A 16,821-nucleotide genomic window follows, 5' to 3' on the forward strand; every position below is an offset into this window, starting at 1 on the left:
AGGCTACGGGGTGTTGGCAAGGTGTTCTCTGCCAGGGGCTTTGCTAATTTATTCCCTTGCCACATCTAACACAGCTAGGCAATTTTGATGTGCTGGATGAGCAAAACATATTTCCTCCCAGTGGCTTTTGGGAAGGAAATGCCTGACGGGTGGTAGCAGAGGTATTTTCAGACACTTCTGGATGAGCTGGTTTATACCTGAAGCAGATTTGTTTCCATTTTTTTGTTGTTGTTGCTGTGCAACTTGCTTAAAGTAAATGTTAAAAGAACTAGGAGCCTGGGATAGGTGGGCACTGTTCATTTAATCCATTTGAAAACACACAGGGTTTTGCCCCCACGCCCCCATCACAGATCTGTAAGTACTGTGCTGTACCCCAACTCTGAAACAGCTTCTGGGTGGATCCCCTTCTGTGAGTCAAACCTCTTAAGGGTTACTTATGGGGAGCTGACCTGGCCTCAGGGCCCCCACAAAATCAGATTCTGAGCTCCAGCTCTCCTGTTGCATTCTCGGAGCTCTGCCCATCAAGTCCACCTGAGAGACTCATGGTCAAAACATGGTTACGCTCTTTAGGGACCAGGGCAGTATTTGCTGGGCCACCAGGCTGCCTTTTCTAAGCAGAACACAGTTTAATTATGAACTAGAGTACAGCAGCAGGAAGAGAAGCATTGACAGAGAGAAGCAAAGTCTAAAGACTTAATGCATACTGGTCACCACTCTGCACAGTCAAGCTGCTGTGTCCTTTGTCTCTTGCCCTCCATATTGGCAGGTCCTCGATGACAGCTTTGGGTCTCTACCAAAGGCTAGCTGTTCTCCCAACCTCCTATCACCTCCCTGTCCCTCTTGCACAGTTTACATAGTTCTGCCTACTTGAGCATCCCATTGTTAGGTTGCAGTTGTTCCATCGCTGGCATTCTCATTGTATTTCTGAATCCTCCCTAGATGTGGATTGGTTTCAGCCAGGCCTTAACATTCATATTGTTTCTGATACAAAACTTCTTATGGTTCCTGCTCTGTACCAAGAACATCCTCTTAACCCTTTGGCACCCTCTAGCTCGCAATCCCCAGTCACTGCCCTCTCATTCATAAAAATATTGCAGTAAAGTCCTACTTAGTCACACATGGTCTGTTGGAGTCTGCTGGCATAGGAAACAGGTGGCCTGGCAGCACTGACAAAGTGCCAGGGAGCAAGTCAGTTTTCTAGCCTTTACTCTAAAACAGGAACACTTTACAGATTTGCAGTTAATAAATAAACCTCATTGCTTGCCTAACTAGCATCCCAGAAACTCTCCACCTATTTCAGAGAAAGGCCCAGACTTCCATCTATTGTCTGTTTTCATTTAACTGATTCAGCATGTGCAATATGGTATCCTCATTCCTAGGGAGGTATGAAAGGACTCCATCTGGGGATTTTAATCTGTGGTTAAGGTACAAACAGGGACTTATGAGGCTCTGTCTGTATATAATCAGGGAACAAGCATACAGGAAATTTCATTCTCTTATGTATATCAAATGTAATGAAAGTAGGAGTTCCTCATGTTATAATAAACAACTGCGCAGTCAGCCTAACAGATAAGTTTACCTACATTCAGCTGTGTTTCAGTTATTAGTTGTGTCTTCTCTCGTATTTGAGCCTGATTTATGGGAGGGAAATGTTAGAATATGTATGTAAAGCAAGTTTTGGTTTCATTCAAGTTTTGAAGCTAATCATTAGTTTCTGACAGAGACAAAGTTCTCTGATCCTAGCAAGAGCTAACTTACTTCAGTGTTTGAGATGTGTGTTTAACTTCATTTTGAGGTTACATTGGAAGAACACTTCAAGATGGCAACTGTCTACTTTTCCTAAACATCCTTTCCTGCTGGGGGCTGTAGTGCTCTTATGTGGTGTATTTACTGAGATATGTGAAGACAAGGTTCACAGTAGAAAAGAAAAATCTGTCACCGCATCTTTCATGCTTCTTATTGTTGGCTTGATAGTTTCTTAACAATTCCCGAGTACATTCGTCCATCATTGATTTTAACATTAGCCTTCTTTTCCTAGCAAAATAGGATAGGCTACTTTTACACCAAATCACTATACAGAAAAAAAAAGATAAATCGCTCTGGTCTTATGATATTGACAGGAGACAGTAATTTAGACATAAAAGACAGCAAGAGAAAGGGATAGAGAACAAAGGCACAGAAATAAGGTGCAGCAGCCATATGTTGATATGGTTACAATGTAAGCACAAGCCCTCCACAGTGAGTAGAGACTAGAAAAATAATTAGAGGGAAAATTCACAGCCTATGATACACCACCACAGGTTTAAAGACAAGGTCAGAGGTCCACCTCTGCTCTCCTTTCTCACACAAAACAACCCCCTTGTCTCCACTGAAACAAGTCACGAGGATAAGACGACAAACAAGATTCAGCTCCCAACATTACTGTGTACAATTATACCATGTTCTGCACATGCTGAACGGAAACTGAGAGAGTCTTATAGAATCACTTCCCCCTTTTAGTTTTATTGAGCTCAAGAGCTCACAGTGCAGGCAGAACATTGTAGGAGGCATCACCAGGTTAGAGTAAAAACCTGGGTTTTAGCTGTAGCTCCGACACTGATGGCTGTGTGACTTACGTTCACTCAGGAGTAATAATTTTTCCCTCCCTCACTGGTGCATTATGAGGTTGAGCTGTCTAATGCTGGTAAAATGCTTTGAGTGCTACAGGAGTACAATTATCATTGTCTCTGCTTCCAGGCAGTGAAATAGAGGCTGGACTTTGGGAGAACAGTAGAAGTGAGTGGACAGAGACCTCTTTCCCAGTCTCATTTTATTTACAGTGTACATATCGTTCCTAGTCTTGCCTTGAGCAAAGCTGGAGAGAACAAGCAAAAGCAATCAGTGAACGCTGACCCCTGGGGAACCACACTCCAAGACCGCAGCAAAATAGCCCTCTGTGTTCAAACTACTATTCCTCTGGTGACTGATTCCAACGGCTGCATCTCTGGCCTTGTCTGGGTTAGGAAACTTGTCCAAATATGTCCCACACTGGTGTTAGGAACAGGAATTCTATTGTGAGTATAAGCAGCCAAAGGTTGGACTTCCCTGGTGGGGCACCCTTGTGACCTGAGTGATCCCGAACAAGGCAAATTGCTGGACACAGAGCAGTCCTCTGCCTCCAGCCCTGCAGCCTGCTGTCCCTCCCCACCTCCACCTCACTACATTCAGCCCCAGACTGGCTGGCACTTGTCTCTCTGCCCTCAGGTTCCCAACTGCCAGCACTCCTACCACTAGGCTTCAAGGCTCAGGAACATCTGTGGTTTTGCCAGACCCTGGATGTTGCCAGTCCAGAGAGTCCCAGTTTTGGGACTATAAATTGCAAGTTATGCACCAAACTGTGGGGGGGCAGGGGATTTACTTTGACACACTATCTGTACCAGTTGCGAGTGCCACTGCTCTGGTGCTAGCAAAGTTGAAAACTTGAGATTAAAAACAAGGCTGATGTAGAGACAGCCCCAGTGTTTCCTTTATCCCATTAAACAGTGAACTCCTTTTGAAGAACATGTATATGGCCTGTCACTCAAAAAAATCTTGATCTGCATTTGGGCCTAGCAGCTGTGGATGTTGGACTGGTATGTTGCTTCCAGCCTGAGGCGGTGCCAAGTCACATGGCATTGTTTTGCACCTGGTGTAATCTATGAAAGTTACCTGTAGGTAACAACTGCTATCAGCAAGAGGTGTCCCTACACTGGTGCTGGTACAGTTATGGATTCACATAGATGAAGCTGCACAATTTAGCTTGGTAGTTCACAGTGGCATGGAAAAGGGATTAGCCTACCCCAGAATTAAAATGCCGTGTCTTCCTCCCCTCAGCGCCCCCCCAGTCAACATGTGGTTGGGCTTCCTCTTGTTTCTGCTCAGTCTCCTAGAGCCTCTTGCTTAGCTAGCTCAGGCCAGCAGTCCATGTTTTGCCCTCTGAAGAAGAGTCACTGCCCACCAATCTGACATCCCATCCTGAGTGCATCAGGAAGCAGTACGCCTCAGATGAACAACTCTCTCACTCCTCTAGATGGAACAACTAAACAGAAGTTTCTGCTGAAATCTTAGGCAGGGCAAATGAAACTGCTGTGCATAATTTAAGAGGTGTACTTAAACTTTCATGAGAAACTGAAAATAAGCAAAATTAAATATCATATTGAGCCATGGCTGTCCCTCACCTGTCTCTTTTTATGTAACTCCCTGGAAATTAAGAAATGCTGTTTGTACAACTGCCTTCTATCGAGCAGGTTATAAAAACCGCGAGTGAGTGAAAGCTCTGAAAAAAAATCTAATATAAAGGATCTGGGAGACATGAAAAGGCAGCGAGACACCACATGTGGTCATGAAAAGTTGCAAATATTTGTGAGCATGATGGGGAGCTGGTGAATAGAAGAGACACAAACATCTTCTAGGAAGCTGAGAAACACTCATTAAAAAGGCTGAAAATAGAAGACTGTTCACTTATTAAAAAAATAATTCATATTTGTCCATTTGTTACACTCATGCTACAGAACAGACCACTGCAACTAGTAACGTGCTAGCTAAAATATTAAAACCACTGATTGGGGCCTAACTGAAGGTTGAACATCTCTAATCCAGAACATTTGCCTGGCAGACGCCATAATCTGTCATGATTTTAGTTAGCTAGATGACCACTAACCATGGGCATGGCCATGTTTCCCCATGATCTTATGAAGTTTGTTCCCAGCCACCAGTCCTGGCTCTGTGTTCTGTTCCATTATTTAGCTCTAAATGTCTTCTAAGACCCCAGAAAGCAGAGGAAGCGTTGTAATGTGCTAGACAGTATTGACTTCCCTCGGTCCAAGAAATGCTCTCCCCCAGCACCGGTCAGGTCCCCAGCATGCGGGATTAAAGAGGTTCAACCTGTAGTATGTTTAGACACGGATTTTATCTCCCAGTCGCTACAGTGGTCAGGATCCAAACCTTCAAGGATTTAAGAACAAGCAGCTGGAATTTAGTGGTTTAGTTTCCTTTTCTGCAATGAAGATTTATTTTTTCCTTCCACCGATAAGGGAGAACCCTTATTAATGAGGCCTCCGTGGTAGTTACACTTGTTGCTGTCGCACTATAAGAGATGTACACATTTTTTTTCCCCCAAAGAGGGTTTAATTGCTTTGTAGATCCATAAAGATATTTCACAGAGAAAGCTTTATTCAACTGGAGCTCTTAAGCCTCCTTTGTGAAATGTTGTGGTATTTTGTGAGCTATGTGGCCTTTGCCGTACACGTGACATGGTTAGGCTGCTAAGCATTCAAGTTCAAGAGCTTTATTTTCCAGATACTTTTCAGTCAATCAGCAATATGTGATGCACATTAGAAAGAGGTAGAAATAAGATACACCCGCCCCCCTCACCCTGCCTAAAATGCTTCTGTGTCCTGCACAGCTAGCTTGCTTCTTGCCTTGGTCCAAATAAAGAGCTATTACAATGCTCGAGTTTGGTTAGGTTTTTTTTTTTTTGTTTTTTTGTTTTTTTTTAAATGTTTCACTTGTCTGGAATGTTTTTAGTGGGTTTTTCCCTTCATTGGAAACATTCTTTTAATGTGTGTGGGTGGGGCATTGCTATCAGAATGTTAGCAGCCCTGCCCCAGTCCACGTACTTCTCTGCTGTTGAATACAGATAAGTGCTTGGCTTCTTATACATATACACAGACCAAATACCTCTATGGCAATGCAACAGTCAGAAAAAGATCCATAAAGAAGGGTGTTTTTACATGCTTGTACACCCAAATCAGATGGGGGTGGCAGAGTGGACAAAAAGCATTTTAAAAGCCATCTTTTTAGAATGCTCTTATTGTGGCCGCAGTTGCATCAAACTACACGTGGGCTTGATTATATATGGACATAGTTTTAGCTGGAGGTTGCTTTTAACTAAACCACACATATTTTGGGCCAAAGCACTGCACAACAGGAAAAAGCTTTAGTCACATTACTCCTCTAAGCAATAACGCAAAGCAAGCAATAATTGGATGCAAGAAGTTTAGAGCAGATGTTCCCCTTCCTATGGTTCTTGAGGCAGTAGAGTAGCGATTTCGACTTTTGTAACTGCTACAAATGATTCAGTGTCATTTAAATATAAAAAAAATTCAAGCACCCAGTTCTTAGAGTGAATAGCTGAGATATAAAATCCACACTGAAATGCCATGTTGAACAGTCAGACTTCTAAGCTATTTTCCAAGAGAAGTACATTTAAAAAAAATATTTATTATTGGCATTGCAAGTTGAGTTAGGTGTAGCTAAGAAAAATAAAGCACATCGGTCATTTTCAAATCTGTGGAAGTTTTATTTTCCTGCAAGGAGGGGGGGGAATTTAACCACTTTTTTGCTGTTAAAGGCAGCATTAAAATATTTACCCTGAGCATCTTATTGCACACTGAAGAATTTCAAATTGTTCTTATAGGTGATTTCATCTCTAGAATCTGCTGTCTCAGTTGCTGAAGCTGGAGATCACAATTACAATTCACAAAACTATTTCTCCAGCTCATAAAAAATGAGGACAGGGGACAGCCCGGACAACACTGAAATCAAGGGCAATTGACAGTCACCCACACAAGCAGGATCAAGCCTGCAAGGAGAAAACGATGAATGTTTGAGTGAAGAATTGCTCTATTCTGTCATCGGCAGAGCAAAGCAAGGCCCTGCACTCAACTTGCAGGGGTTCTCCTTGCCCCAGCCGAGCAAGCTTTTAAACAAACAACCACACAATTTAAGTCAGCGAACAAACTAACAATCTATCATGAAAGGGGAGAATCCCATTGCTTGTGGTGAAAGCTGGACAAGGAGAACAGAGACATCTGCACAGAGCCTCATCACTGGGTTAGCAGACCCAGCAGCTACTTCTACTGCCGTTGTATTTCTAGCTCACAGACCTGTTATCAATCGATGGCACTCAATGTCTGTCCCCCAGCTTAACAATAGCCCCCATCTCGGCTCTGCCTATTGTCCCAACACAGTTTAACATGTTGAGACTCTTAAGGCCTCTCCCCATCCCACTCCTTCTACCAGGGATATGAGAAAGGCAGGAGAGAGCAACACTCACAGTCCCTAGCCTGGGACGTGGGGAATGTGACCTGCAGGCCACAGCTCCTAGAATGTTGGCGGTGGGGGGGTGGTGGGAGGCATGAGGAGTACACCAAGTCCCTACCATTGTGGGGAATGGGTGTGGAACAAGGCGCACAGAGTTCCTGATATAAGGGAGAGGGATGGAGGAGAGGTGATGGTTATGAGGAGTCCCTGATATAGAATGGGAGAGGAGGGGTTGTAAACAGGGGCAATTCAAGGAGCATCTGGCATGTGCCCTGAGCTCAGACTGCAGCAGCAACCACATGTGGGACCTTTTAATCGCCCTTTTATCACCAATGTTCTAGTGAAGGCTCTTAAGTAAATCTCCGCCACCCAAACTCTTACAAGAATATGGCTAATTGGGAGTAGGCTTTACAGCCCTCATATTTATGCTGAAACTCCATATTATGTATGTGTAAATAAGCTTGACTGGAAAAGGGGGAAAAAAGCCACCCCCCATCCCATGTTAAACTGTGAAATATCAGGACTATAATCAATAGCTTAAACAATGTTTCTTGCCCAAGCAGGATTTTCAGTCACTCAGTGGTAGAAGAATTGAGTGAATCAATCCAACCTCCAGAGACAATTACAGTGAGAAAACTGAAAACAAGAAAGTGAAACCTCAGGCAACCCATGAACACAAGTGATTTGCTACAAAGAATGCTCTCATTCTGCATGTACTGGGTCAATTAATCTGTGCACGTAAGTCAAACACCCTTGGCTAGCTGCTCAGTAAAAGGTATCCCACCACTTAGTAAGATAAGGTGATACTGGAGATACCAGCAACTGAACCATATGGTTGTTTGAGGACTAGTCTCAGAGGGGTAACCATGTTAGTCTGTACAAAAAACAAGCAACCCTGGAGCACCCTGAAGACTAACCATTTTATTTATTAGGTAATGAGCTTTCATGGGAAAGACCAAATAAGCTGAAGAACTGGTCTTACCCACAAAAGCTCATTACCTAATAAACAAAATGGGTTAGTCTTTAAGGTGCTACAGGACTACTTGTTTTTTGTGAAGGTTTAGGGTAAGTCAATCTCACACCTAAAGGCCAAGCCTGAATATGGCAGGGAAGAGTTAAAGCCCAAAACAGAAGTGTGCCCCAGTTTATTTTCTCAGATTCCATGGAGTAAGCCATGCATGGCCATGGGAAGACTAACTCCTTTTACCGCTAGCAAACTTAATGCCCAGTTCCCTTGGGTGGGAGAGAATTGTGGCAGTCCAGAGGTGTACAAGAGTTACAGCCATAGAGGGCCCAGTGTGGCTCTGAGAACGGTTCCACTCATGATATTTGGGCCATTCTAACAAAGTGCTGCTCACCTTACGATATTCATTCCAGTTCCCACACCTTGGGGTGGGGGGGTGGAATAAAAAAATAGCAGCTGCTATTTCTCCCTTGCCACCATGCACTTCGAGGCCTCCACTGTGGTAGAAACATCAAATGTGCTGCATTAACTAATGCCAGGAGCTGCTTTGCTTTGGGCTGTAAAGAAAAAAAAAATCTTTGCCTCTGTTGATGTTCCCTTACCCCCTCCTGCAGCCCCTCCATTTTCTATTGGGTTCACTACAGCACAGTCGCACCCTAGTGCTTGGGGCATTGAGAGAGGCAGAGCCCATGACCAGCACTCTGGAGCTAACATTTGACATGGAGCTGGGGAGAAGCTAACCCATTGCACCTAAGGCTGAGGAGCAGAGACTACAGCTTGACTTTTCCTTGGGAAGATGATGTGATGTGTGGGGAGGAGTTAGGAGGAAGAGCCCTTTTCTAGTTGTAACTTGGTGATTGTTGTGTGGGTCAGAGGACAAAGCAGTCACAACTCTGTCCCACAGATTCAAAGCTGGGGCACTCACTGACTACCCAAGGACCACAGACCCTAGGCCTTCTACATTCCTGGGGCAGAACTGATTACACATTGAAGCATGCCAGTTATCCAGCATTTTCCCTTGCTCTCCAGCCCTGTTCTGGAGGCATGAGTTACACACAGTGGCCCTGATTTAACTATTTCACTGGTGGGTGATCTTGTACAGCAATCACTCTGTCAAGAGATGCCCCAGCAGGAGTGCAGGTCTGCTGGTACAAAAGGGTCTCACACTGGTGGAGCTGAGGCCTGTAAATAAGCTATACCAGGATGAGCACCTTTATACTGCTAGTGCTGCCTTCTCGTTAGAGACTTGCACCACAACATTGTTATTGGTTTTTAAATGAACCCAGGCACAGCAGTGTAAAAATTGCTTGTAGATGAGGCCTGAAAGCCCTGTGCATTGCCTTCCCCCATGCCATAAAACAGAGTAAGGGATGTGTGAAGAGAAGTCTACTAATTATCACCCTCCCTGGGCAGCCTTAGCATACGTGGCCAACTGCCTCCACTTTAGTGATGACATTATCATCCAATGTGTCTCAGAATACTAACATTCAGATGAGTCCTGGCTTGCAGTAGCAATCTATTAGGAACCAAAGCTCTGTCACATAGAGCCTGCTTCTCACCAAGAAATCAGCAATCAATAGAATCCGATCACAAACACACCCACGGATTTTCCTGTTAACCCCAACCCCCCAAGAGAATTAATCCATAACTACTTGTGCTCATGCACTGAGTCATGAGTTAATGTCTCTCTCAGTGGTATTAAAGTACCAGGATCAGTTCCCATTTAATAGGTCTTATTTGTCACTCCAACATGCTCCGCTTAGAGAGATCACAGCATTTTGAGAGCTAAATTGTCTCTTACTTGTGTGTGCTGAGATGGGCCTCCATGGACAAACTGCAGAGTGTGTGGGATGATGGTGGTTTATTGCATTGCCCAAGCTAGTCCCACGAATGCTCCAATTCTTCTGCAACTTGAAGCTTTTAGTATATATGAGTTCATCACAGCAAGTTGTGCAGCTCATCTTTTCCCCTCATGCCCAGGTTCCCCTCACCCCCACTTTGAGAAACAGGAATTGACCACTTACTAGACCTGCAAGCCTCACATTCTGCACCGACTTAGATCAGCTACTTCCGTTTGTAATGGGGAAGTGCAAAGTTCCAGTGACTTGAACACAAATTTGAAACACTCCAATGCTGATTTATGCATTAAATACTAACTGTGCTTTCCTTCTCAAGTACACAATTTTATAAACAGGATCTTCAAGTATTACTGATGCCAACCATTGAGAGCCATATAGTTTGTGCTGACATTTTTGTAACAATTCAAGTAGCTGTAAATTGTGTGCTGATGCTGAATGATCAAATACCCCTCCCCCCAATACAGTCTTGATTTCAAGATTAGATATTTAAAAACATTTTGCAGTCTGATGGCCAGATTGCTTATATTTAGTGCAAACAATGCTCCTGGCCTGGGACAGCAAACCCATTAGACCGTTCTGGATATAGGGTGTATCCTACAGTGGCAAAAGCCTACAACCTTCTTTCTCTCCCAGCCCCAATGGCATTAAGAACGAGACCTCCCTTACTCAAAGGCAAGGAGGCATTGGTTGCTGGTAAAAGGTCTTTCCTTGGCAACTGTTTACTTGGATAAGGTTTACTTCTGCCACAAGCAAAGAAGCCTGTGGGTAGTAAGTTTCAAGAGCTCTAGCGCCACAACCCCAGAGATGCACCAGACAGTTCACCTATCAACTTTACGATTTCAGTTGGCTCAACACAGGTCAGACTTTCAATGTTATCATCTTCACTAGCATGAAAACTAGAAACTTACCTTTTTAGAAGAGGGAAATTGAAGCATCTGCTGTAATCCTATGACTCCAGGAGTTGTGGTCATAAACAGGAACCTGTAACATTTATATTTTCAGCTTACCCTAAGAGGTGAGTCTTCTGGCACCATTAAACTCACACCACAAGTTTTTTGAGGGGCTTAGAAAACTTGCAAAGTTTTAACTGCACAAGGAGATGTCTGACATCCTATGTGGTTCAGGTCTATGGGTGGCAGACTCATCCCATCCCACCTTGCAGAGAAGAGGTAAAAGAAAATGGCTTTGTTTCAGAAAGCAAGGCAGATAAAAAGCCACATTCCCAGTTGGGTCTCTTCTATATTAGTCTTTTTTTTGCCTTGAGATAATGGATTGCCAATAAATTTGAGTTACTTAGCAGGGTTGTAAAAGCAACTGGCCATCCCCCAAATGTTTGTTCCAGAACACAAAGGGGTTGTAGTTTACCTTATAGCCCAGTGTCCACAACAGCTTCTACAAATCTTACCTTCTTTGAGCTAATTGGCAATAAACTTGACATTTAAAAACAAACAAACAAACAACCCTGTACTGCTGACCTGGTCTAAATGCATGTAGCTAAGTGGCCTCAGTGAATGTGGGCTTATTTACAACAGCTGAGGTGTTACCTAAGCTTTTTATAATTACAGTCAATTAGGAGTTGTTACTGGGTTAGCTGTCAGTGATTGCATCTAGCTGAGCTGGTGAATGAAGGAGCTCAATTTTTCCATTTTTATGTATAAATTCCATCTCTTGATGGCAGTAAACCAATTAGGCAGTGTATTTTGAAGGTCAAACCATTACTTAAGTACTTGAAATCATTTGGCTTTTGGTCTTGTGCTTTATAAAGCACTTTGAGTTATGCTGTAATTGCTCAGAAACACACTGCCTGTCATGCTTAAAAGGACATCTGTCAGGGATGGCAGTCCTACAATTTGATTTACCTTGCTAAAATGATTTTTCAAAAAAATTGTCTAATTTTTAAAGTTCCTGTGTATCCAGCTTTCATTATTTTTTATCATGTTTCCTTAAAGTTATTTTTCTCAAAGCCCAGTTGGCTGGGTTCATTACACTCTCAGCTTTTATAAAAAAAAAAAAAAGATTCTAGACTTCATGTTTACAGAGGACAGCTTGAAAATTTGACCCAGTTGCAACTTAAAAGATCAGAAAATAGAAAATAAAAACACAAAATGAGCCCAAAATGTATAATTACCCACCCCCAAAAGACAACAAAAACTATCGTGTGATTTTTTGAATGAATGGCAGTGGCAATAGTGAGGTTCATATAATGCTGTGCTGGTGTACTTTATAGCTATGTCTTTTACATGCCTCTTTTACACGCAAGGCCATGAAAACAATTTGCTGGGGAGATACAAGGGTGCCAACAATTTGTGTAGTGAAGAAACTTATGAGACGTTCTTATAAATAATTTTAAGAAAGAGATTTTTAGGAGCTATGAAAACTACAAGGGTCCATTTCGTGTGCACCATTCTGCCATATTCAGTTAACATAGCACTTTGTTTCGGGACTGTATAACATACCTTATCCTGGCAGAAAAAACTGAGATTTTCTTTGAAGTACTCTCACATGTTATGTTTTCAAATAAGAACCCAAACCACAAAAAAATAGAAATACCTGGAAATCCATATAATGAGAGTGGAAGAAACATTAATTAATTTTATCACAGAGCTTTATAATGCACTATATAAAGTTTCCTGCTGTAATTGGTATATACACTCAGTTTTATTACGTTAGAGCACATTGTTTTGCACAGCTGCTGGAAATGCAGTGCTGAACTTTCTTTTCCATGACAAACACCTATTAAGCAGTCAGCATAAACTCTTCTTGTTACAACCCCTGACATCACCCCAAAGGCAAGCGGGCATAGAACAGCAATTGCTGAACTGCGTATGAAAATTACAGTTTTATTGTCTACACAACTGAAGGTTTAGCTCTGACTCCTGCTCCAGTCAGCTCTGTAATAAAGAAGTAATTCTTTCACAGAACAAATAAGCACAGTACACTATTGTAGTCAAAGGAACAGGCACTATTTATGTATTGGAAAGACTTGTTCACAATAGTGCTATCAGCCTAATGATCCAGAAGTCACTACTTTAGCAGCTGTAGAGAAAGAAAGCATGAATAACAAGATATTATACAGAATTACATAAAGCCTTTGAGAGTACAAATGGAATCATCCCTGTGGACACAACTGTCCTATTTGTTAGTTTAACAAGCACGATTGATAAGTAGGGACCATGTATTTAATGTTTATATAAGCATCTTCTCCACCATAGCGCTCAAAGGCTTCCAGTGTCTCTTGAATCAAATCTCCAATATTTTCACGCTTCTGCTGGCTGTAGTCAATACCATCGCCTGAATTAACTGGTTAGTAAAAACAAAATACAACATTAGGTTAGAGTTTCCCTTGTAGAATTCTGAAAACATGACACAGAAAAATAGAATTGTTAATAAATCATAACAACTTCACTGCAGTCCTTATCCTGTGACATTCATCCATCCACCTTGCTCCCATTGAAGTTGTCTAAGTATATTTGTAATGTGGCCATTATTTTGGTATGTAGGTGCTATTCCAGACTTTAAAAATACAGAACAAAATTATTAACTTCTGCTGTCTCTGGAGATTCCTGTAGATAGTAACATCTTAAGACCACTACTGTTTCATTTCTAGTGTTGCTTATTTAGGGCAAAACTCATTTGCTTATCTCTAAAAAGTGACTTAAGCTAGTCCTGTTGTGGTACAAAATTCATAGTGGATGCTGTTTTGGGATTGTTCCATGTTAAACACCAGCTCCACATGCCTGCAGGGTTTCAGATAGTGAAACTCAAAGTGCAAGTATCACTTGGTCAAAGAGATACATTTGGAGCACAACACACCACTCAATCTACTTCTGCTCCCTTAAAAAAATGTGTTAAATTAAGACAATGTCAAGAGGACAAATTATTCTAGCCCCTGGATAAAACAGCCATTGTGGCAGCCTTCTCTAATATACAGCAGGCTGAGAAATGGCTGTGATGTGTACTTTATACATAAACAACATATTAGTTAATGTAAACAGGATTTTAAAAGAAGTTTAAAAGGGAAACAATGTGCTACAGTGTGCCTAAAAAGAGCACTTTGAAATCTTCAAAGATCTGACTCTTTCAGTATAAATATTCTTCAAAACATAACTGGAAATAATTGGCAAAGGCTCTTGATGGCTTAATGAATTGTCATTGGGCTCCAGCCCAGCCCAGATACATATTGTTTGCTAAAATCTGTAATTTTTAATCCTGCATGGCCCCTGATAATGATCTTAAAACAGTTTTAATATGTCTTTTCAAAAAGTCCACTCAAGATTCCATACTGTTGAAAGAATGGTGATATATCACAAAACGGGGGCTCTGGGCTAGATCTGAGGAGTCTGACTGTGCAGTTCATTTGCCAGGGGTGGGGAGTATATCCTGTACAGAATAATTTATAGAAGCATTCAATACTGGGACAAGACTTGGAAAATATTTTATACATTAAAGGTTTGATTAAAAGGTAGGTAATAGGGTTAGAGCTTAGGTGATGATAAGGAAAACAGTATTTAAGGGATGACTCAAAAAATGATGTGCAGACTATCATTAAAAAATGTTAATCATATAGTGCACAACCTTTGCAAGGTTCATATCCTCAAGACAGTCACTGTCCACTCTAATTTCAAGACATAGCTTACAAATGACAGTAACAAAAAGATTATTGCTGAATGGAAGTCACCTGCTAAGTACCACACTAGCCATCCTAGATAGCTATCAGAATTAGCACAGGTTTCAGACAAATAACTTAATGATTAACTTAACAGGACAATATCCACCTCAGCACTTTTCAGCACTAGATGGATGACCCCCCAACTGATTTCTTCACCACACCTAGGGCTAAGCTCTAGTCATGATAATGATGAGTATTTGGGGGAAAAACTACTACCACATCACAGCAGTCTCAGTATGCCCTTCTCCGCTTTAAATTTATTACACTGAGTGTGGAGCCCATGCCGTCAGCCACAAAAATGCTGCACCTGCAATGTGTGAGCATGAAGCTGATTCATACTCTTTAAGAAACTGTCCTTTGCAATAGTAATCAACAAGAAGGGAATGTGAGAAAGTGCATTTGGCATACCATGTTTTCAAAGTGAAATGTCTGGCAGATTCAATGTTCATCAAGAACTCTTGCTCTAAGAGTTAATGTGATTGCTTGCATTGAAGGAATTCTCAGATTTCAGGTCTGGAGGACTGGAATTGGAATAATGTTTTTTATTCCTTTTCTGGAACAAAAAATTAGTTTCAGTGCCTCCTAAATTCTGTACAATAGCTCATATGATTCTCAGAGATCAACAGAGAGGCTTTTTACCTGTCAAGGCCTGCTTTAGTTGATGAAATCACTAACACAAAGATGTGCAGGAATTATGCTACTCTTAAGTGTTAGGGAGGCCAACTGACATAGAAGTTGAGGCCTGAGGTCACACCTGGGAAGGGGAGTGAAGACTGGCTTTCTGTTGACAGAGGCATTCTGCCTCATGGGAGAGCAGCAGAATGCTTTCGACAAAAGTACCGTATTCTGTCAATTTACTGTTGACAGAAGGCATTTGTAGTGTAGATGTTTCAGTGAGTTTTGTTGACAAAACTCTCCAGTGTAGATATAGCCAAAGTGTACTAGATATTCTTTCAGTTCTTTAGCTCTCTCTTTCACACAGGCCTAATCTCCTACTATTCAGGGTGTTTTCATCTGCTGCATGTACATATACATACATATCTCATGCAGCAGGAAGGGACCTCAAGAGGTCATTGTGTCCAGTCCCCTGTCTTCACAGCAGGACCTATGACCATCCCTGACAGATTATCACCACTTTTTTTTAAATTCTAACTTGCCCCAGACCCTCAAATGGTCCTCTCCAGGATTGAGCTCATGACTCTGGGTTTACAAGTGCACTGCTCTAACAACTGAGCTAGCTCCTTGAATGACGCTACGTGAATCAATGGTACCAAAACTTGATGCTGACAATGACTGTTTCCAAGGTCCTACGTAACAGACAACATGATTTGAAACAGGAATGGTTGTACAGCTATAAAGGTAGAAAAGCCAGGGCATTGGGAATATTAGAACTTCTCCAGATTTTAAATTCTTCAAACCTGCTCAGGTCTTGTTGGGGGGGGGAAGAAAAAAAGAGAGATTCAGCCAGAGATCTGAAGAGAATTTAAAGCAGGCTCTCTAATTCAAGCTTAAATATTTTTTATAGCAAAGATGTGAGACTGTAGTCAAAGACCATTCAGCTATTTCATTTCTAAGGCATATAAAAAAGGAAAAGATTTAACACTTGTATCCTGAGCTATGCTGATTTCAACAGCTATTTTTGAACAAAAGAGTAATCAACAACAACAAACAACAAGATATAGCTCTTTTGTAATGTTTTTTCATTCATAGATCCTAAAGCGCTTTCCTACGGAAGCCGCTATCATTCTGCCATTATTTCATCTAGAGAAACTGAGGCACAAGGAAACAAATGCTGCGCACATTTGCCAAAACTCTACTCTCCTTTACCAGTTGGTGTCAATCCTCATTGCCATTTCAAATGTGATGAAGAGAGCGCAGTTCAAAAATATTCTTTTGCTTCACCTTGGGGCCTGGCTGGTTTTAAAGCACTGTTGTGTAGCTGGATACGGTCTATTTAATGTGCTTTAGGAAGCTCATATCCAGAAGCATTCCCAATATACTGCAATATTCCTTTGCTTGTTCTTTCAAAAAGGAAAGTTTAGCAAAGTTCGTAATGAAATTTATGATACCTCTACTATCAATTCAAGATTTGTTTAATTCACCCTCATCTGCCTTCATATTGACCATTAGGGATAAGTTTTACCAGGTGAGAGATTTATGTGAAGGGATGCCTGATGAGCTTCATGGTCCACAGAGAAAGAGATAAATAATCATCTTATCTCAGACTCAACTCATCATCAACCCGGGTCTGATTCAGCATGAAGGCA

At 41.8% G+C, this 16,821-nt stretch overlaps 1 protein-coding gene and 1 long non-coding RNA gene across 10 annotated transcripts in view; one reads left to right on the forward strand and one right to left on the reverse strand.

The window, feature by feature from the left end:
* LOC142011210 (uncharacterized) overlaps positions 1–16,821 on the forward strand; it is a 144,272-nt gene that overhangs the window by 54,061 nt on the left and 73,390 nt on the right. The window lies entirely within an intron of this gene.
* Positions 12,473–16,821, reverse strand: part of PACRG (parkin coregulated) — a 435,595-nt gene continuing 431,246 nt past the window's right edge. For 2 of the 3 annotated variants that reach the window (XM_074990275.1, XM_074990276.1), the window contains one exon: positions 12,473–13,185. In XM_074990275.1, coding sequence (XP_074846376.1) covers positions 13,025–13,185 — 161 coding nt within the window. In that variant the 3' untranslated portion in view covers positions 12,473–13,024. The remainder of the gene's footprint in view (positions 13,186–16,821) is intronic. The other variant, XR_012645004.1, reaches the window with a different exon arrangement.

The sequence above is a fragment of the Carettochelys insculpta genome, chromosome 3, assembly GCF_033958435.1.
Source record: "Carettochelys insculpta isolate YL-2023 chromosome 3, ASM3395843v1, whole genome shotgun sequence".
NCBI lineage: Eukaryota > Metazoa > Chordata > Testudines > Carettochelyidae > Carettochelys > Carettochelys insculpta.